The sequence below is a fragment of the Rhinopithecus roxellana genome, chromosome 11 (assembly GCF_007565055.1).
Source record: "Rhinopithecus roxellana isolate Shanxi Qingling chromosome 11, ASM756505v1, whole genome shotgun sequence".
In the NCBI taxonomy this organism is placed as follows: domain Eukaryota; kingdom Metazoa; phylum Chordata; class Mammalia; order Primates; family Cercopithecidae; genus Rhinopithecus; species Rhinopithecus roxellana.
This window is the reverse complement of record NC_044559.1, coordinates 140407247-140428448: the sequence shown is the minus strand read 5'-3', so window position 1 is coordinate 140428448 and position 21202 is coordinate 140407247. Positions and strand designations below refer to the sequence as shown.

General features: G+C 46.6%; 2 protein-coding genes across 3 annotated transcripts in view; both read right to left on the bottom strand.

The window, feature by feature from the left end:
- Window positions 1-1076: 1076 nt before the first annotated feature.
- Window positions 1077-5896, bottom strand: ZNF22 (zinc finger protein 22). The gene is made up of 2 exons (XM_010365798.2): window positions 5386-5896; window positions 1077-3106 (listed from the first exon to the last, which is right to left on the bottom strand). Exon 2 carries the CDS (start codon window positions 3015-3017, stop codon window positions 2343-2345), a length of 675 nt encoding a protein of 224 aa, XP_010364100.1. The 5' UTR covers window positions 3018-3106; window positions 5386-5896; the 3' UTR covers window positions 1077-2342.
- Window positions 5897-11721: 5825 nt separating this feature from the next.
- Window positions 11722-21202, bottom strand: part of RASSF4 (Ras association domain family member 4) — a 35348-nt gene continuing 25867 nt past the window's right edge. For both annotated transcript variants that reach the window (XM_010365796.2, XM_010365797.2), the window contains exons 7-11: window positions 17062-17163; window positions 16723-16774; window positions 15384-15505; window positions 14447-14544; window positions 11722-13177 (exon numbers count right to left, since the gene is read on the bottom strand). In XM_010365796.2, coding sequence (XP_010364098.1) covers window positions 13117-13177; window positions 14447-14544; window positions 15384-15505; window positions 16723-16774; window positions 17062-17163 — 435 coding nt within the window. In that variant the 3' untranslated portion in view covers window positions 11722-13116. The remainder of the gene's footprint in view (window positions 13178-14446; window positions 14545-15383; window positions 15506-16722; window positions 16775-17061; window positions 17164-21202) is intronic.

Here is a 21202-nt window from a genome sequence, read left to right as displayed (position 1 = left end):
TGATTGGGTCCAGAGATGCACAAAAACAGCAGGATGGGTGCATCAATCACGACAGGTACCAAATCTACACTGAAATCTGTGGCCTATCTCAACAGTTTATTTCTCACTCATGTGATACCCAAAGCAGGTTGGCAAGAGGCTCAGGAACTACCTAAATGTCAGCTCCACTTTGGCTTGGGAAATACGAGCACAGAGAATCACACAACAGCTTTTAAAAACATCACCAACTCAAATGGCCTGACCTAGTGTTTCTCACAGCACTGTAAGGGTGCCAGGAAACATGGGGCGAACATTTAGATATTTGCTCAACAAATATCCCTCTTTCCTCCTTCCACACACAATATACCTTCTACCCAAGGAAGATAATCCCAAATCCCATATAGTCACTACACTCTGAAAACCCTAGGACATCTCTAGATCAAGCCTGGCTCCATCTATCTCCCACTGGTCCAGAGCTCTATTAACCAAAAATATCCCTTATCTGTGCTCCTCTCCACGTTCCCCAACACAGTGGAGGAACAGAGTAATGCATCCCCATGCTCAAAGCACACAAGAGACCTTAGTCTGTGACAGTTCTTCTGCTGTCCTGAAGGGCATACTGCTTGTTAAATTATTTTTAATGTCACTACTGTGCACAGCCGTTTGCTGTCAGAATGGGCAAATTCCTGAAATTTACGAAAGAAGTGTTGGCCCTGGCCTGAAAATATTCCAGACAGAAAACTAATGGGAAGAGCATTGATAAATCCTCAAAAGGGCCCCATAGTCACAGTCCTGCCAAAGGGTGACTTGGATGTAATAGGGCGGCCAAAGATCACTTCTTTCGTAAAATACTGTGATCACCTCATGCTTACAAAACACCTTGTGAATATTCTGCTGAATGACACTTGTCAACAAGGTCATCACAAGGCCAACTTCTATGGCCCTATGCTCAAATGCAAGGCCAGGAGGAAGGCAAAGTTCAAGTGTGAGGAAATCAAAAACAGGCAAAACAAGTGATCCATCCAAAAGCTGTGATTTTAGATCTAGTGTCTAAATAATTAAAGCAATTCCCCAGGAGAAAAATAAACAGAAGGTAGTAGTATACAAAATATTTCATTTTTTATTTTCATGAATAATTGTCATTAATACAGCAGAAACCGATATAAAAGATACCAAAAAATCAGAAGAATGTTAGCATTCAATAGAAATTAAAACCTGAGCTGAGGGCTCATCAGAGTCTGACACTTGGCACCATTCTCATGGAAGTGAATAAACATGTTTGTCGGACTCCTTAAAACAATTCATGTAACATAGAAAGAGTTAAATTTCAAAGGAGCTACAATGCACTGACACATTACATGACTCTTGTTGTTGACAAACATTTAAGCAGGGCTATCTAAAGCTCACAGTCTTGAAGGCAGGGAGGTGTGTAAATTGTAGGTTTTTAATTAGCAGAAAGCAAGCTGAGATTTTTCTTGGTAAAACAGTTCGTTTATTCATGTAGATCTAAAAGGCTGGCTCAGTTTGTCAGAGCACAAGAGAATGCCAGAAGAGGTCAAGGACATGGGGTTGGATCGACATGAATCCATCCCAACTTGTGGAAAACAAATGACACAGCAGTTACCATCACAAAGAACGCTATTAGTAGGAATACGAGACTTAAGGTTCAATTCAGTTCTCATTTAGATTCTATAGCATCTCTAAGAATTTGGTTAAAAAACAAACAAACAAAAACAAACAGGGAAATCCTTACTCCTTTAAAAAACAGCTGTCCACAAGGAGAAGAAATAAAAGAATAATATAGATGGGCCTTACTGATTAAAAATCTGTGAGCTTGAATACATTTTAATATGTTGAATCTAGAGTCATAAACCAATGGTTAATATACTACAAAACTTTACAAACAAAATCTCATCTGTTGCAGAACTTCAAAACTAGTGGAATTAATTTCTTCTCCCTTTTAATTTTTTCTTCCACAGAAAGTCCTAAAACTGAGTAATCATTGGCACGCCTGCACTTTCACAAATGTATCCTCAAAACATGATGTTTTTTCTCAAAATGTATCTGCAAATCATGATGGTTTTTGAAAATGGAAGTAATTTCAAATGAGGTCAACAATGTCATGCTCCCTCAAAACGTATTTTCAGTTCTTTGTGCTCCATGTCACATAAAACAGAAATGAGGGTAGCTGGACTCACGTAATTTCTTTCAGCTCAATGTCATTAAATTCCCAATGTTTTCACACTAGCAAAAGATCCAGTATTAAGTGATCTACTATAAAACATCTCTATTTCTAAAAAAGATTCCTTTCATTTTTTATTTTTTCTCAAGAGGGCTCAAAAAGCTGTCAAAAAGCCCTATACTTAACGGAGACCAGCCACAGACTTCCTTCCTGTACCAGCTTTCCAAGAGGGTAAGTGAGTCTTCACCCTGATATTTTTGCCCCGGGTTTTACGAGGCTTCTCTTCTTTATGCACCTTCATGTGCTGCCTCAGATGAGAGCTCTGACTGAAACATTTGCCACATTCACTGCACTGGTAGGGTTTCTCCCCGGTGTGGGTTCTCTGATGTTGAATAAGGTGGGAGCTCTGGCTGAAACACCGGCCACACTCATCACACTGATAGGGTTTTTCTCCAGTATGAATTCTCTGGTGCTGAATGAGATTTGAGCTCTGTTTAAAGCTTTCTCCACACTCATCACATTTGTAGGGCTTTTCCCCAGTATGGATCCGTCGATGCTGAATGAGATTAGAACTCTGAAAGAAACTTTTCCCACAATCAGCACATTTATGGGATTTCTTTCCAGTATGGATCTTCTGGTGTTGAAAAAGAGTTGAACTCTGACTGAAACTCTTTTCACATTCAGTACATTTATAGGGTTTGTCATCCAAGCTTCTTCTGAGTCTACTCAAGCTTGAGTCAAATCGAATAGTCATGCCCCACTTCTGCCGCGGCCGGCCTGTTTTGCGCTTGTTCTCATAGGCCTTTCCTTGGCTTGAGCTCCGAGAAATACCCGCTTTAGGCTTTGCTAACCTCATGGTGAATAACCAAATGTATTTGTAAGAGAGTTTACAGGCTTCTTCTGAACTAGTGTTTCATTTCCTAGCGGTGCACAGCTCAGAATTTTCTGTGTGTAGAAGGGGAAAAAAAAGTATAGATGATCAGAAAAAAATATAGATATCTGTTAATTATTCAATTTTAATATCTCTTCAACCCACCAAAATTGCATTCATGTTTAAATTTAAAAAGTATAAATGCAAACAAAGATAATATGGGGGGAAATACTTGCAAAGTAATTCTAACAATTCCAGAGTTTAAGCTTAACAAATATCACCAAATTTTGACTGAGTTTACCACTGCAGTTTGTCTATTGGGACAGGACAAAAAAAAAGTGATGAGGTGAAATATAAATTTTCTAGGCATTACCAAATGAGTACATAATTTTGAAGGACTAATAAATGGAGATATGGTAAATCTTAATGGGAATGGAATGACTCCAAAAGACAATCAAAATTTGTGTAATAGAATATCACTATGTTTTAATATTTAGTTCCGTGTTAAACTACTCACTAGTAACTGCCTAAAGTATCCAAATGAATAAGAAATGACACATTATACTACTTTATGATATATTCTTGTTTATCTGTATTTAGCATTCGATTTCCATAGCTCTAGATGACAGCTTAGCTCTAATTCTGTAGCATAAAGTGTTTTGAAAATTGAAACTTCTCTAGAGGGAGTGGTAGGTTTACTTAGTCTATGAAGACACGCTTTATTATTGGTTTTTATAGATCCTAATGATCCAAGAAAGCAATCTGTTGAAAATCCAAAACAAAAGTATTGTTTTCGGAGAGAGGAAAACTGCAAAAGAACTTTTACCAGATAGTGGAATGAAACTGAGTAGAAAAGAGCATGGTAGGTAGGACACAAGAAAAGGAGAGTGGGGAGAAAATGAGTTTACATGTTAAAAGTAGGATGGAATTTTTAGAATACCCAAATGCTGCAAAATTCAAAATCTGAAATAATTTTATTTATTTATAAGGCTGATTTGTGGCTATTTACAATAACAGCCAAAACAAACCAACAAAAATCCCTACAAACCCCACATAGCTGGCAGTGTGGGAAAATCTAGAACTTCAAAAGCAATACAATTATTGGAACTATTTTTCATTATCTCTTGTCAGAATGTGGAATTTAAAACAGAAACAATTACTCTGGATTTCTTTGCATACAAGCATGTAAAGCAAATAAATGAAAACAAAAACATCATTTTTCTTGCCTTCCTTTCATCTTATTGTATAATTGAGACTTTAGGCCCAGGACTTTATCTGGATATTTAATAATTACATCAGCTGTAATTATGGTTAGCATAAGAGCAAGCTGCATATAACACAAGATTACAGTTAGCACTACCCAGTCCTTAACTTAAGCAAATATTTACAGAACATCTACCACACAGGAGACACTGTGTTAGTTTGGTACATGGTGTTGGTGTTGTTGGGTTTTTTTTTTTTAGTAACTATAATAGTCATTATACATATTTTTAAAAGTACATGCATTTAATACGATGGAAGTCAGATGTAGTCAGAAACTCGGACTGTCAAATCCACCTACGGATGAGGCAATCATACTCTAATAGGTAGTATGTGCCAGACACTGTGTAACTTGATTCTGTACTAGCTCTTTAATTCTCCCGGCACCTTTATACAGTTATTTCCGTTTGAAGTTAAGGAAACGAGGGCACAATGCTAGAAGGCACTGGCCGGGTTCCCAGATCCTAGCAGTTTGACCCCAGAGCCTGTAGTCTTAGTGGCAGCCCGGCGACCCGTGCTTTGCATAGCTCCGCAGCAGGGGCAAGCACCAAGTTAAACCTGAGTGACATAAGCTGCTGTTCCTGCACACCCAGCTACCTGGAATGTGCCTCAGTTTCCTCGTAAAATGGGGAGGGCAATGATAAAGTGGCAACACCATCAGGATGTTAGAAGTTGCAATGAGTCTGAATCTGAAAACTGCCCAGAGCAGCCCTGTGCCGCCTAAGCATTTGTTCCACGTTATCTAGTCCTCGAACACTCTGAGCGACGGAAGGGGCCGGGGCTGCTGCTCACCCGACCGGTTCGCGGGCCGCGCCTTGCCAGGGGACCCCCAGTCCAAGCCTCCCCGGTCCCCAGCACTCCGCCGGCCGCTCCTCATTGACCCGGCCCGCCCGCCGCGCAGGCCGCGGCCCCACCCTGAGCCCGCGTGGCCCTCCCGCCCCCGCCCGGCGGCCAGGCACAGCCCGGAGGCCGGAGACGCCAGCCACGCCATCGCCCCGGCCCGCGCAGCCCTCGTTACGGCCAGCGCGCTCCCAAGCGGACCCGAGTATCCGACGCGGGCCCCAAGCGCCGCACTTGCCACAGGCCCACTCACCGCGCGGGACCAGCCACCATCCTGGCTCGCTGGGCGCCTCCCGCGCCGCCGGAAGTGAGGGCCTCGCCGCGCTCTGGCGCCGCCGCGGTCGCTCTAGGAATGAGGCGGAGCGACCCTCTATGGTCCCGGGCCCACCCGAAAGCGTTGTTCCTTTTTTCTTGTGGGTTTGTTTTCTCCTCCCCCCGCCCCCACTCGGAAGGCGTCCTGTGACCCCCCTAGGACCTCAAGAGCTGTAACCGCCCTTGTGTGTAGTCGAGGCTTTTGAAAACAAACTCTGGCTTCTCCAACCTAGAAACTGCATACTTTCTACAAATACTGAGCTTTTTGAGAGCCTGGTACTTTTCACGAAGTCACCTTATTTAATTATCACCGAAAAGCACCTGTAAGATGGGAGCGGTTATATTCCATTTACAGGAAAGGAACCAAGGCTCAGAGAAGAAATTTGCTCCGTTCACCGTGTGTAAGCGGACGACCCAGAATTGGAGAGGTTCTTTTTGGTTCCAAAGTCTGATTTCAACACACCCCTTTTGTTGCTCATTAGTAATGATCTCTCTTGGTTCTTCTTCCTTCCAGGCTCCTCCTCAGCCATCCCGGCCGTGCTCAATCATCTGACCAGCTGACCTCCGAGTTCCCCCACTCCGTGGGGAACTCCTCCACCTCTTGGCTTCTAATGCTGCATGCTGAAGACTCCCACATTGGTAACTCCAGTCTGACCGTGGGACGTGAATGTTATTGAACTTTAGACTTGTATATCGAACTGATTACTCAAAAGCTGCATTTGCATGTGTAATGGACATCCCAAACTTAACATACCCCAAAATGAATTCCTGATATCTACCTAACCTGTTCTTGCAACAGTCTTCTTCCCAGGGATGGATGAAGATCCCATCATCTTTCCAGTTGCTCAGGCCAAAAACCTTGATGTCATTGTTGTCGCCTCTTTTTTTCATCCAAAACTCACCTGTGATTTATCCGCAAATTCTGTTGGCTTCATCTTTAAAATATATTCATTATCGAGCCACTTTCAACACTTCCACTGCTATAACCATCAAGCCACCTTCATCCACCTTCTGGATTATTATACTGGCTTCCTGACTGGTTGCCGTACAGTCTCTTCACAACCCCAGAGTAATCCTCTTAAACCTAAGTCAGATCATGTCATTCATTTGTTCAAAACCTTCAAAGACTTCCCAACTTATTATGGCAAACTCAAGGGCCTTGCAGTGGCACACGATGCCTGTCATGATCTGTCTCTTTAGTTCTTTATTGTGTCTGCAGTGGTAATAAGTGCTCAGCAGGGAACAGGCACTCAGTAAATATTTGCTGAATGAATGAATTTATAAGATGCCTTTTTGTTTACAAAGTGCTTTTACATCTTGTCTTCTGGTTATTCATCTTCACCACAGTGTCATGAAGCACAGATTATCATATCTGTCTTGCAAATCCGTAAACTGAGGCAAGAGAGGCTGACCTGCCTGAAGTAATACAGTGGGTTGTTGGTGGAGGCTAAACTAAGTCACAGGTTCATTCTGTTAAGCTGAGGCTTTCTGCTCTGTAGGGAGCTGTCTCTGCATATGGCAAAGCACAAAGCTGAATGAGGTCTGGACAAAGAAGCTCCACTCACAATCTAGAGAGTATCTGGACTATTGCAGTGATTAAATGAGATAATGTAAGGCACTTAGCACAATGTATAACACAGAAGAAATGACAGTCATTGCTGTTACTTTTATTATTAAATTATTATAAGTTGGTTGATGCTGGTGGTTGGAGGGTTTGGGGGTAAAGAGCAATGGCCAGATATGTAGAAATGGTTTAAGAAAAGTGTCAGGAGCAAACGTGACCTGTTGGGAGATGTGCAGAACGATTCCCAGACTGTGTCCACCCCCTGGCTCCCACACCCTTGTTCCCTTTCTCCCTTGTGTTTTGTAAATATCATATGTGACCATTTTCAACAATTTGCATAAAAATTGCCTAGAAACGTGACCTATGTACACTAAAATAAAAAGATAATTTTAAAAAACCTTTTTGTTAGTAAGGTAGTTACTAATTAAAACTAACTCTTTTCATGTCTACATAAAGGTGGATTATCCCTTTTTCCTATACCTGAAAACAACTGGGCCAGCCATAGAAGGCCCAGAGGTATGTCAACTAAAGCATCGGGTAAACAAGGATGGATTTTTTAAAAAGAGAGAGATGAAGGTCAGGAAATAAAGGGGTGTGTGTCTCTAAGTGTAAACAGAGTCCTAGGCAGTAAGGATGGAGAGGAGGGAGAGCCGGAGAAAGATACGAGAGAGAGAGGAGGGTAAAGGAGAATGGGAAAAAGACAAGGAGAGAAAGCAGGTAGGGTTTTATGCCTTCAGCTTAGCTATTAATATAATAATAGTTAACACTTACTGAGTGCTTATTGTGTGCCGCACACTGTTTGCAGCATTTGAGGATCTCACGTGAGATTCCTGAGGCATGATTGTTCCTGAGAGTTTGCTCCACCTTCTCTGGTTTTGGTCCCTGCACTTTGTGGTGTGACTCTGGTGCCTCCTTGTGAACCACATGCCCGTCCCGCTGATGTTGACTTGACCACTGATTTCAACTGGCCAACTGCATGTGACTGGATGCAAGGGGTACACCACATCCCAGAAGAAGCTTCGAGTCATTGTGTTTCTGCCAGGACTCTGCTCTTTCCCTCTGCCTTGAGAATAGCATGTCCCAAGTCGGGGCTGTTCCTTTAGTCTAGGACCCAGGATGATAAGACACATGGAGCAGAGCCACAGAAGCTCACATGTAGCTACAACAGTCCCACATAACATTAGAGAAACAAATGCTCTTGTAACACTGAGATTCTTGGTGTTGTTATTGCATTAAAGTTGACTAATGTACCTCCACCAACCTTAAGAGATAGGAATTGTTATTATCCTGTGATATTGTGAAATACATACTTGGTCTTCTACCCGTTTCCTGACATACAACTTCTAAAATCCTTAGAATCTCCAAAGTGATGTCGTTTTATATGCTAATGAGTTGACTGATGCCTGGCAGCCCCTGGGTAGCTTCAGGATGGGGCTGGTCACTATAAAGACCATGGCAGGAATTAAAGGATGGCAATTTCAGCTCCACCCTATCAACATCTGGGGAGGAGGGCAACTGAAGGTGAAGTGGATCGCCAATGGCTGATGAATTAATCATTCATGCGTATGTTACAAAGTCTCCATAAAAGCCCCAAAAGGATTGGGTTCAGAGAGCTTCTGGATACTTGAACACATGGATGTTACTGGAGGGTGGCACCTGGGGTTGGGGGATGCAAAGGGGAAGGGGATGGAAGCTCTGCACCCTTTGCACCCTTTTCTTCATACCTTACTCTACGCATTTCTTTTTCTGTATCCTTTGGAATATCATTTGTAATAAACCAGAAAATGTGTTTCACTGAGTTCTGTGAACACTCTTGCAAATTAACCCAAGGAGGGGGTCATGGGAATCCCAACTTAAAGTGGGTAGTTCACAAGTTCCAGAGGCCAGGGCTTGTAACTAATGGGAAGGGTGGAGACCACCTTATGGGACTGAGCCCTCAACCTATGAGAAGTGATGCTATCTCCAAGTAGATGGTGTCAAAATTGAATTAGAGGACACCCAGCTGGTGTCCCTGCAGAATGATTGCTTGGTTGGTGTGTGGGGAGAACCTCCCACCCCATTTGATCACAGAAGTCTTTTGTGATTATTGCTGCTGAGTGAAAGAATAGTAGAAAGCACTTTGAGTTTGTTTTCTTCCACACAGAATCCCCATTTCACAGATGAGAAAACTGAGGCAAGAAACTCGCCCAAGGTCATGCACATTATAAGTGGCAAAGACAGACTTTGAAATCAGAAAGTCTGGCTCCAGAGCCTATTAACCTTTCTATAACAGTGTATCTTCCAAATGGAATTCTAGGCAATTTGTATGCAAATTATTGAAAATGGTCACACATGATATTTACAAAACACAAGGGAGAAAGGGAAACAAGGGTGTGGGAGCCACGGGGTGGACACAGTCTGGGAATTGTTCTGCACATATTTCTGGGGATTCTGGCCCAAGAGAGGCTAGATCCCTTAGTGGCTGGGGTGTCTCTGGGAAACTACCCAGCAGGGGCCAGTGTGCCCCTGAGCCCAGTGGTATTTGAAGGGTTCATTCTAGGAAGAAGAGTCTTCTGGGGTGAGCAAAGTCCTGGCAAGACAGTTTCATTTTCCTATGTCTTTGTCCCCTGCACCCCACTGGCTTACACACACACACACACACACACACACGCTGCCTTGGGTCTGTGTTTGGCAACATGGATCCCCAGCCCAAGTGCCAGAAAGGCAGTTATAGGTGTGGCTCATGTGCAGTAATTAGAGTGGTCCGTCTCCCACCAAGAACTCTCAGCCCAGGGATCCTGAACAATGGTTCTTTCCACCAAGCTGGAGACTTGGCTTTCTGTTTCCTTTGGACTCTCTGGGAAAGAAAATCCTGGGAATTCCCATTTCTAGGTCTGAGAAAACATCTCTGTTAAAAGTTGACCAGGAGGGCACAGGGCCCCACCCTGCACAACATGAGTCTCGGGCAGGGCATGTGAGCAGCTAGCCTGACCCCAAACAATCGCAGCTCTCAGGGCCTAAATATAGCCCATGCATCTGGTTGTTTTTATACTCAGTTGCTTGGCTCTGATCGACCAAGCTTCCTGTCTGATCTCCACTGAGGAAGTGAGGGCAGGGGGCTGCTGCCCACCACTGCACCTGGCAAGGATATCCCGCTGCCCCTCTGCAGCTGCAAGGCACCTGCGTCCTACACACCAGGGACACATTTTGCACTGCTGGTTCCTCCACAAATCGTCTGGTCAGACTGGATATGCTTTGGGCCTTGTTTCCATGGGACTAAGGGGCCAGATGTATCCTGGGTGAACCCTGGCTCTATTTTGCCAGTGGGAAGCCCTTATTCCATTTTCTGGTAAACATTCCAAGCAGGTAGCATATGGTTATCACTGAGGAAAAACAAGATGTTTTTGATCCCTTCTGGTAATTTGTTCTGGGCAAACAAACTTGTTTTTCCTGAGTCCAGTCCTTTTGCAATCATGCTGATTTCATCCTGTGCTGTTTATTATTCTCTCTGGTTCTTGAGGCCTGTGCTGGCAAGACAGTCCTATTTTAGGAGACAACACTCTCCCTTAGGGATCTTTGCTTTACCTTCGAATATGTTTATAACCTGAGACACTAGGTAGCCAACGGGGCATATGAGAAATACCCTAAGCTCTATGGAGAAAGAAAGCGGGAGCTCCCCACAGGAACCAGTATGAAACCACAGAGACCAGCCTCTAACCTTTGAAATTATGGGGTTGAGGTGAGCTGAATTTGCAGCTTTTCAGATTGCCAAATATCATGTTGATTAAAAAAAAAAAAAAAAGGTGTGAACTCCTCAGCTGATTGCAGAAGTGTACCTTTTCCCTTTTTCTGAGCCACTTGCTAGTGATTTTTCTGACCCATAATGTTCAGAAATTAGATTGATAACACCTACCTTAAAAGTGACACTTATCCAAAAAGGTCTTAAGTAATATTGTAATAACTTGCAAAACCAAACCAACCAACCAAACAGGCTGGTGCTTAGAGAGGGTCTCCTGCTCCACTGGTTTCCTGTGTGCCAGGACCTGGCCTGCTCCTGGCTGGCAGGTGCATCTTGACCTGTGACACCACATGCACTCCTTAGCCAACTCTGCCTCGGCCTCACCTCACTCCCAGAAGCTTTGCCGGCTCACTGCTCAGCTATCTCCTGACCCTCCCAGTGTCTGGCCTTCTTCTCCTGATGAGGAGACCCCTAGGCACAGGACAGACTGGCTCCATCTTTGTGCCTCCAGGGCTGAGCACAGGCCTGGCACAAGGCCGTCACTCAGTTACAGCTGAACAATGGGACAGGAGCTGTCCTACACCTGAGGTTGTAAATAATAGCTTGGGAGTGCAGTTACCTGGGAGCTCCTGTTTGATTTGTTTTGTATCCTCTCCTAGGCCCTGCTTCCATCCCACCTGAGCCCCTGGCCTGGAAGATTCTTGGGGCCCTCCTGATGCTAAGATTCTGTGGCTCAGGGTGACTCTATTGCTCATCATCCAGGTCACCTCTAGGCTCCCACCAGTGACGCCTGCATGTTCCATGGCAGCTTCTCCACAGGCACCACCCTAGTCCTCAGGGCATGCACAGAAATGAAGGAGTCATGTCGGCTCCTAGAGCAGCGAGTTGTGGCTCTTCTGCCACACATCCTTTAGGATAAGAGTTTCAGAAGTTAGAGCAGGGAGTCAGGGTGGACGCAGAGAAAGAAAAAAAAAAGAAAGCTTGGTTCTCACTTCTTCAGTTCAATACAGCACGCCTTTATTGAGCACCTAAGGATCTATGCTGCCAAAGGAGGGCAGAGTCGCCAAAACAGTGAACAGGCCTCCCTTGCAGCTGTGTCTGTGATGATGGAGCTGGGTTGGGGAAATCCTGCTGTGACATTTGCCCTGACGAGCAGTTCCGCACAGCATGGCGGCTTCCAAGCTCTGCTCTTGATGGGCACCCGTGAGGAGCTTCTGCATGCTTTAGAGATGGAGCTTCTCCTATCTTTGCAAGCCTTTATGGTTCTTCCCTTTAAATCTGCCATCCATGGACCTCAACAGGAGAATAATTTGGTCTTCAGTTTGCTCTGTTTTAGACAAATACTTCACATGACTGATGTAAACTATTGCATAGTTTCGCAAAGGCTGTCTCATTCATTCCTGAAATTCTCCATCAGTCACAAACACAAATTGTTCAGTATCCGGCCCTAGGGAATTCAAAGCCCTTTCCTCAAAACAGACATTTCTCCTTATCATTCTTCCTTCCAGGGAAGTGTTGAAAGTCATCCCCACCCACTAGAAGAGAGAAACACAAGCCCAGAAAAGGCAAGAGGTACACAGGCATCCACCGGACAGTGGTGATGGGGCTGAGCACAGACTTCCGGAGCTGCTGCTGGGCAGCCGTGGGCTCTCATCCACACAGGGCAGCACCCTCTCAATGCCATGTGGACCCTCATCAATGTGACTGAATGGCCGTGTTTCTTGCAGCAAGCTCCTTGTAAGAATCCCTTTAGGTCTCTCTGATGAAGTAAAGACTGATTTCTGCAGAGAAAGTGAGATACTTGTGGCCTTATTCCTGATCTCACCTCTGTGCTGGGGCTGAGCTGCGCCAGACTCACAGGGTGACATTGGAGGCTTAGAAGCCGGGGACACTGTGGTGAGGTGACGGCTGAAAGCAGGCTAGATCTCATACCTGCTGGCAGGCCCTGCTTTTCCCAGCAGTGTTCCTGTGGGGCAGCATGATATGAGGGCAGGCAAGAATCTCATATGAAGGAAGAGGATAGGGGCTTGTGGATCCACAGGGTCTCCGGGACAGGCACTGAGCAAGCGGATGAAGCTAAAGCTGCAGGGGTTGGGCCAGCACTGCTCTCCGGTGCAGGAGAGGCATGGTGTGGACAGGGCTGGCCACACAGATCTGACCCAGCAAGTTCCTAGCCCCTCAGGCCTCAGTCGGCTTCCTGTGGGTGCTCATCTCGGAACCAAGAGCTGGCTGTGGGAATCATGGGGCTCAGGCTTCAGACAGGTAGACGCACAGGCACTAGATTCCTCAGGCGGTGGCCATCAGTCAATGTGACCGGCCGGGACCAGCGACCAGGGCTCAGTGTGCACCTGCCACTGCTGGGGACTTTGGAAGAGGCAGGTGTTGGTCAGTTACTTGGCCTCCACCAGCTGCTCCAGGCGCTGCAGCATCGTCAGACGTAGGGCTTGGAATCTGGAGGGAGACATCACCAAGAGGACTCACTGAGGCTGGACAGGGCAGGGAGGTGGGCAGCAGAGTGAGGGACCTGCAGATGGCCAGCTCAGGAGATCCCTGCAGCAGCCTCATCTCTCCTCTGCCAAAGAGAGAGAAGGCTGTGGCCTGCATCTCATGAGGAGCAGTCAAACCGGGCTGCGGACTGCACAGAGCATCAAAGCAGAGTGTTGCCATTTCTATTGCAAAGACTCTAATACAGACAATAGCACAGTGGAGTGGACAAGGCGGTAGGGCAGAAATCAGGAAGCCCATGTTTCAGCCCAGATTATGCCATAAGCTATGCGGCAACCTTCCTTGTGCTGGGCCTCAGTGTCCACTCTGTATGTTAAGTGGACCCACTAGTTGACCCCAGATCCCTTTCAGCTCTCAAACCCTACAGGGTCAAGACCGACTGCAGAGTGGAAGATTCTCTCTGACTTTGGTCTCCTCTGTCTGTGTGGGGTCTGGCTGCACAGACAGGAGCCTTTGGAGGTTGTGGCTTTCCGTGGGCCATTCAACCAGAAGCTAATAACCGTCCTTTTCCTACCCACCCCAGGCCCTCTCAGTGAGCTCCTGCCCTTTGCTTCCTAGCTGCCTCCCTGCCAGCCCTGGGTGGGGTGCCCTCCACAAGTCCTGCACCACAGTTCACTTTGCTGAGGGGGAGACGTCATTGGGACTACAGCCTGGCTAACCTCATGCAGCCGGACCCTGGCGTGGTGTCCCCAGGAGTTGGCAGGTGACACCTGCTCACCTTTTCATTGAACTAGCCCTCTGCACCTGAAAACATCAGCTGAGGCTGGGAGTTCCAACATCTGCCACTTTGGAGAAGGCTCAGAATTCCCACTAGGATGAAAGGCCCCGACCAAGCCAAGTCTGCCTCAGCATGCCTGCTCCTTGGAGCTGCATCACTAGCAGACCTCAGAAGCTTGACCCAGCGCCCACCTGGGTTCCTGCCTGAGTCTCCTGCCAGGTGTTCTGCAGCTCATGCCTATGCTGGTGAGGATGCCAAGGCTGGATGGGTGATCAGGGCTGTGTCCCACCGTTTTGGCAAGCTGTCACCCCAGCGTGGTGGCAATACCAAGCAGGGGGCCAGAGGGTGATGCCAGAGAGCCAGGGTTAGCAGGCCTTCCCATGCCAGGGCACCGGTGCCCATGAAGGAGAGAGACCTCCCAGCTGGCACTGGTGCTGTGCCTTGCAGACCTGCCCTGATGTTCAGGACTCATGACTGGCTGTTTCAGTGCTGCTTACTTCATGGTCAGTTTGATTATTTCTCTTTCTTCCTCTTCTTTTAATTTTTCAACAAAACTGTCCAGCACCGGCATTTCAAACTTAATGTACTGAGCGACCTAGAAAATCCAAGAACATTTTAATGTGCTTTAAATTCGAAGCCAAAAGTATGTTTTTTTTTTTCCTCAAGGCTTCCACAGTGGCCCAGCCAGCCAACATCTTGTATCCACGGAAGGAGCTGCCGCTTTTCCCACCCCACCCCCACACTGCTGGGTTGTGTACAGATGCCAGGACAGGAGCCTATTATTATCTCAAAGGCAACTGTTATCCCTGGGAGGAAATATTAAACTGAATATTAGGAAGAGCATTCAGTACAGCAGCCTTGTCACATTGGGTGCCCTCTGGGCTGGGGGGTAGGGAGGTGGGAGCACCATTGTTTCTAACTATGGAATGCAACTGCAGCAGCCTGAGGGATATGGGGTCACTAGGCCTCCTACCTGAGGTTCAAACCCTGTAAGCGTCTTCTAAGCAGAGGAGTTTGGAAATGCACTCACTGTCTGGTCAGAACTCAGGCTATTGGTAAGACTTAAATAGCTGCCTGTCTTCCACAGGTGCGAGGTAGGGCCTAGTTAAAAACCCTTTGCATAGGTCTCTCACATAATGACAACAAAATACATTCCAATGAAGGAAAAGACTTTACTTCCCTGAAAGGAAAAGGACAGGGCCATGGTTTTATAGGACCCAAATTCTTCTTTCCCCTAAGCTGCTGGCGCTGGCGGTCACTGATGGGAGAGGGAGGGCTGGTGCCTCCCTGTGCTGGGCTGGGAGCCCTTCGGGAGGGTGTGGAGCTCCTGGAGACATCACCTGAGAGGGCTCTGGCCAGGAGTCCTTGGTAGGCCCCGGCACCCAAGAACCCCTCACCCTAGAGCAGGCCTCCCCAACCTCAGCCCCCACTCACGTCATGGGGGACTTCCACGCCCAAGTCAGCTTCCATCAGGAACATCCTGGCGATCTTCTCACATGGCCCATGCAGGATTCTGGAAATCAGTGGGTACTCGCAGTCTTTTAATTTTGTCCGCTCTGAAAAAGATGGTTTACAAAAATCACGGCAGATTAGGATCATCTCTCTCTGTTCCAGATTAGGAACTGATAGAAAATGCGCGTCTAGGGGCGAAGGGAACCCTAAGAACACAGACCTTGCTAATAGTGCTGCCCTGAGAGATCCGTGCTCATGCTGAAGGAAGGCAGAACAGGGCCCCCAAATCTGCTACTTTGGCATAAGGATTAAGTGGAGCAGCTGGCAATTGAGAAGAAGAAGATGCAAGTGAGGCTCTCTGCCCTCCCCATTTGCCGAAAAGCAGGACATAAATTTGTCAAGGTGTGGTCCTACTCCTCTCCAGGGAAGGATGGAGTTAATCACCAGAGACAACCTGAGCCCCTCCTCAGTCTGGAGAGGGCACCAGAGGAACCTGCACAGCATGTCCCAGTGAAGCCCTTCCATGCGGACGACAGCTCCCCATGCAGTGGCCTTCCCGCCCTTCGCCTCCCCAGAAACTCAGGCCCTTCTGCTCTGTCCTGCCACTTCCCTAAAAACTTACTGCTCTTTTGTGAATATGCTATTTAAGCCCAAATTCTAACCACTCATCCCTGAATATTCCAAAGGGCATGCATGATGCAAGTGTTAACAAACTTCTGTCTGTTCTTCTCCTTAATCTGTCTTTTGTTAATCTAAATACAGGGCCTCAGCCAATGAACCTAAATGGGTAGAAGGAAAAGATATTTTTCCTCCCCTATGGTGTCATTCCACAAAGGTGTAGCTTGAAGAGAAACAAGATCTGAGGGGGTGGGAGAAAGAAAAGCTGAGATGGGAGGGCCAGGGCCTGATGCAGACACGCACCCCACCCTTCCTGACTCAGCGCCAATAAGCTAGGGACCCATCCATTTACTGGAAGAGGCGGAGAAGGGAGGCTTCCCACAGTTTGGTGGGATTCTCTTTCAGAATCCTGAAAGAATTAAACTTAATGTACTGAGCGACCTAGAAAATCCAAGAACATTTTAATGTGCTTTAAATTTGAAGCCAAAAGTATGTTTTCTTTTTCTCAAGGCTTCCATAGTGTGCCCGGCTTTGGGTGGGGGAGAAATATTCATGCTGGGAGGCACAGTGTGCCCCAGCCCACTAGGCAAGCCAGCCCAGAGCCCATCTGGGAGGAGTACAGTCGGTGGTTGGTGGGGAGGGGGCTTGCTGAACAGGCAAAGACCTTTTGCTTTTATGATCCAGAAGTGGGGCAGGTACTTACCCCCAGACTCATGAACGATGTAGAGTGCGAACTCACTGGGGCCGTCTTCCACCTGCACAGGCAGTCACAGGAAGTCAGATCACAGTGCTTTGAGATGGGAGAGAACCTAGAGGGTCCCCTGACGGTAACTACACCCCCAGTAACACACACACAAGCCACAACGAACCTGCCCTCTCCCAACCCCCTCTTGCTTGAAATCTGAGAGACAAAAGCTCAGCAGAAGGACCCCTGCTAAACCTTCTGCCCAGGAGCCACGGGCAACTTTCCCCAGAACCCCACCCCCAACAGAACAGCAAATCACTGGCATCCTGGGGCAAGGCCGCTCCTGGCCAGGCTTACCCTAAATTTGTTCAGCAGCAGGGTGAGCACCTGCAGGGTTGTCATGGTGCTGTTGACCCTCACATTGGTCACGGACCCATAGGCTGGAGTAAACACGGAGGTCTGTACCAGGAAGGGAGAGAAGTTCAGGGCAGGCCCCGAGGGGACAAGGGGCTGACATCACGATGGTGAACAGACCCAGGCAGCAGGTGACGCTGGGAACACCTGTGCCTGTCCATTCACACTGATGCACACACAAGCTGTTCCCAGACCTGGGGGACACTCCGGGAAGCTGTAGTAGTGCACACCTTCCAGAGGCCTAAGGAAAATGTCTACACATCCAGAAGGGCCAGCTCTCTGGACCCAAGGAACCAGGACCATGGAAGTCATTCACAAGGGTGGGGGAACCAGTCTCTCCTTCACTCTTTCTATTGATCAAGTCACCAGGTGTCTGTTGATTCTAAGGTTGAAAGTTCCCCAGTCTGTACCCTCCTCTTCATTCTCCCAGCAGTGCCTAGTAGAGGCACTGGTCACACCCCATCAGCTTCCCAATTTGTTCCCTTCTGGTCTCAGTCCCTCTAATCTGTACTCTGCACCACTTGCCTACAGGCACAGACTTCTAAAACCCATGCACCTCCAAGTGAGGTCTAGCCCAGCTGCATCCATACAGTCTCGGCTCCCTTCCCTACCCTGCTCCACACCACCTGAATCGGAGTCCGCGTTTGTAGAACACAAGGCCAAGCAATCTGTGCAGTTCAATGTGAGAAGCATTGTTTGAAAGCATGGATCTAAAAGTATCTGAAGGCTTCCTGGGGCCTGTGCAATATCATCTGTAGTTCTACTCATTGCCATGCACGTATGACACTATGGTTGCCTAACAAGCACCCTGTGCTCCAGTCATAGAGCTTCTTCACAATCTGGCTGGGGGGTGGTGGGGGCACATTATATTTTTGCAGGTATCTTGCCTTTGCCTAAGAGACACCATATATGAAATCAACCAGGACTCTGCCTGACACATAAGGAAATAGGTTGGTCCTCAATAAACACTAGCTGTGTACTGAACCCGCTAAGATTTTACATACAATCATTGATTTAATATTCATAATAACCCTTTGAGGCACCTATAACCAGTCCCCTTTTCTTAGAAAGGAATCACAGGCTTTAGGGGGCTACCCAGCTTTTCTAGATGGGGCCACCCATCTAGAAAAGACAGAGCCCTGACTCAAAGGATTCCATGATTTCTGAAACCCTACATGTTACCCCCTTGGTGCTGGTGCCTCCCAGCAAATGTGACTTCTCTGCAGGTGAACCTCCCTTTGCTTTTCAAACTCAAGTTTAGATTCACATATTCCTCCTCTGAGATCCTAGCTCTGTTTTCCCAAGGAGGTAGCTGAGGCTCAGAGAGCTCAAGGACCTATTCAGTATCCCCCACTGGTCCCTGCTCTGATAAGTACGGGCACATCTGAGAGCCATTGTGAGTTCAGGTTCAGACCATCACAATGAAGTGAACATCTCAATAAAGTGAGTCACACAAATGTTTTGGTTTCCCAGGGCATATACAAGATATGTTTATACTATACTGTAGTTTCTTAAGGGTGAGATAGTATTACATCTCAAAAATATGCATGCCTTAATTAAAACTACTTTATTGCTAAAAAATCTGACACAGAGACACAAAGTGAACACACACTGCTGGAAAACGGCACCGACAGACTTGTTCAACACAGGGTTGCTGCATACCTTCAATTTGAAGAAAACGCGGGTGCAGTAAAAAAAAAAAAAAAAATTGCAGATGTTTACACCTTCCATCTGTAACAATCTGCGAGGTACAGTAACAAGAAGCACAATAAAATGAAGCATGCTGTGCCAGAGTGAGACTCAACTTTGATCTGCTTCCCCCGGCTTGATTCTAGTTGAGGTGCAGAGTGACTCAGTTACACAGAAAGCCAGGACTGGGATTAGGCTTTCTTGTCCAAAGAAATATGGAAAAGAGGGCTGGGATTACAGTGGTTCATGCCTATAATCCCAGCACTTTGGGAGGCCAAGGCGGGAGGATCACGAGGTCAGGAGTTCGAGACCAGCCTGGCCAATATGGAGAAACCCCATCTCTACAAAAAATACAAAAATTGGCCAGGCATGGTGGTGCACACCTGTAGTCCCAGCTACTCAGGAGGCAGAAGAATCGCTTGAATCCGGGAGGTGGAGGTTGCAGTGAGCTGAGATCATGCCACTGCACCAGCCTGGGCTACAGAGTGACACTCCATCTCAAAAAAAAAAAAAAAAAAAAAAAAAGAAAGAAAGAAAAGAAAGAAATATGGAAGACAGGAGTTAGGCTATTTCAAAGAGACAAAAATTCTTGTTAATAAGACACTGTGTTTCTTCTGCATGAAGCCTTTTCTCAAGGTGATATCAACCAACTCCAAGCAGGAAAAAAGGCCCCGTGGCTACTTTCTCATCTCTAACCACAAATGGTTTCTCTCTAACGGAATGCATTTGAATCCAACAGGTCAGGCAGTAGAAACAGCTACAAAGTTTTACCCAGTCTGGAAATAAAACCAACATTTCTGGGAATCGCAACAGTTTTGGAAAATGACTGAGTGAAGTAATAGTGAACAGTTCTAAGAAACAAAGCCTGGAACTATCTCAGAAATTCAATGCTGGGAATTATTTATTTTTCAATTGTTGCCTCTGACTCAAGGAATCTGTGTCCTAATTTCTAAGGACATTAGTTCTGTATGGATGTTGAGCGTGGTGACAAAGGGCTTTTTGTATAGTGCTTTTCTTTGGGACTCCCCTTACTCACCCAGAAGATGGGGGAGCTGCTGTTCCAAATGCTTAAGACATTATTCCCTGTCCTTGAAAGCAGTACTTTTTTCTGGAAGAATGGATTCACATTCCATAAGCAAATCTGTCACCAGGAGGAAAAGCTGCCCTCACTGGGTGACAGGCTGAGACCCCGTGTCGTCTGGCTGAGTAGCTCTTCCTGATACTGTGGTTCAGACGGAAATGGGAGGCTGTGATGAAAACCCTCACTGTTCATTTCAGAGGCTGCAGAGTGCTTGGGACATGGTGTTCCTATGACACTGGCAATCACTACAATAAGGTTTACTGTGCCAGACACACTTCTTAGTGATGAATGAGACCCTTCGAGGAGAAGCGAATGTACCAATGCTAAACCCCACCATTCAGTACTTTGAATCATGGAGCAAAAGAATCCCCCCTGCCAGGCTTTTGTTTGGTAAGGAACATAGAACTGGAAAATACCTAAACTCATGTATATATTTTGGAAAATTTTTGAGTAATTCCTTAAACCAGCATATCAATCTTTATTTGAATGCTAACAATGGGTACTCAACACATTACACACTAAACCCCTTTTGGAACAAGATTTAAAGAATACTCAAGTCATGTTATGTGTCCTTGGGCTAATCTACACCGTTGTTAATGTTAATCTTTGCTTAACTTCAACCCTGGGTCCCCTTTACTCTCTCGGGAAACTCTACTTTGGAATAGTCCTGGATTTTTCTGGACTTAGCAAAGGCAACCCTATTGTCATTCATTCACTTACCACAAGCCTAGCAGGGGGTGGAAGGGAGATCCTGAGATTAAAGCAGGGTCCCTTCAGCTTGCCCAGCAGAATTCGGCTTCATTCCAAAGTCCAGGGCACCCCAAGTGTGGCTTGAATGGCCCCTGGATAGCCTAACCTGGGACACCTGCTCCTTCAGATCGGACCCTGAGACCCTCCCCTGGGCCCCCTCCCTGCCATAAGTCATCCTCTATCAAGAAGGGCAGCTGCTTCAATTGGAAATCTCAGTTTGCATTTCCCAGTGATGCGGGTAGTATGTGGCTTGTCACAGGACGCTCCGTCCAGGGCCTTGCGCAGGCAGCCAACCATTCTATTTATAGTAACAATCAACTTATCCTGTTACAGTTCAGTTTGTTTATAGAATGATGTAATTTGGGGAAGGAAAGCTTTTCCTGAGGTCAGTACAATGCATCCTTAGACAAGAGGCTGCATGCTGGGAATCTGGGGTCGTCCAGGTTCTCTGGGGCACAGACACACGTGCCCTGGGCACACCCCTGCTTAATTATTCAGTGTGAGTGATGGCTCGATATACAGTGTTCCCAGGGATCAACCAATCGCGTTTGGGGGGAAGCCTCC

Bases quoted from the DNA above. Each gene is read 5' to 3' on its own strand.
- ZNF22 (XM_010365798.2), bottom strand. From the start codon at position 3,017: ATGAGGTTAGCAAAGCCTAAAGCGGGTATTTCTCGGAGCTCAAGCCAA.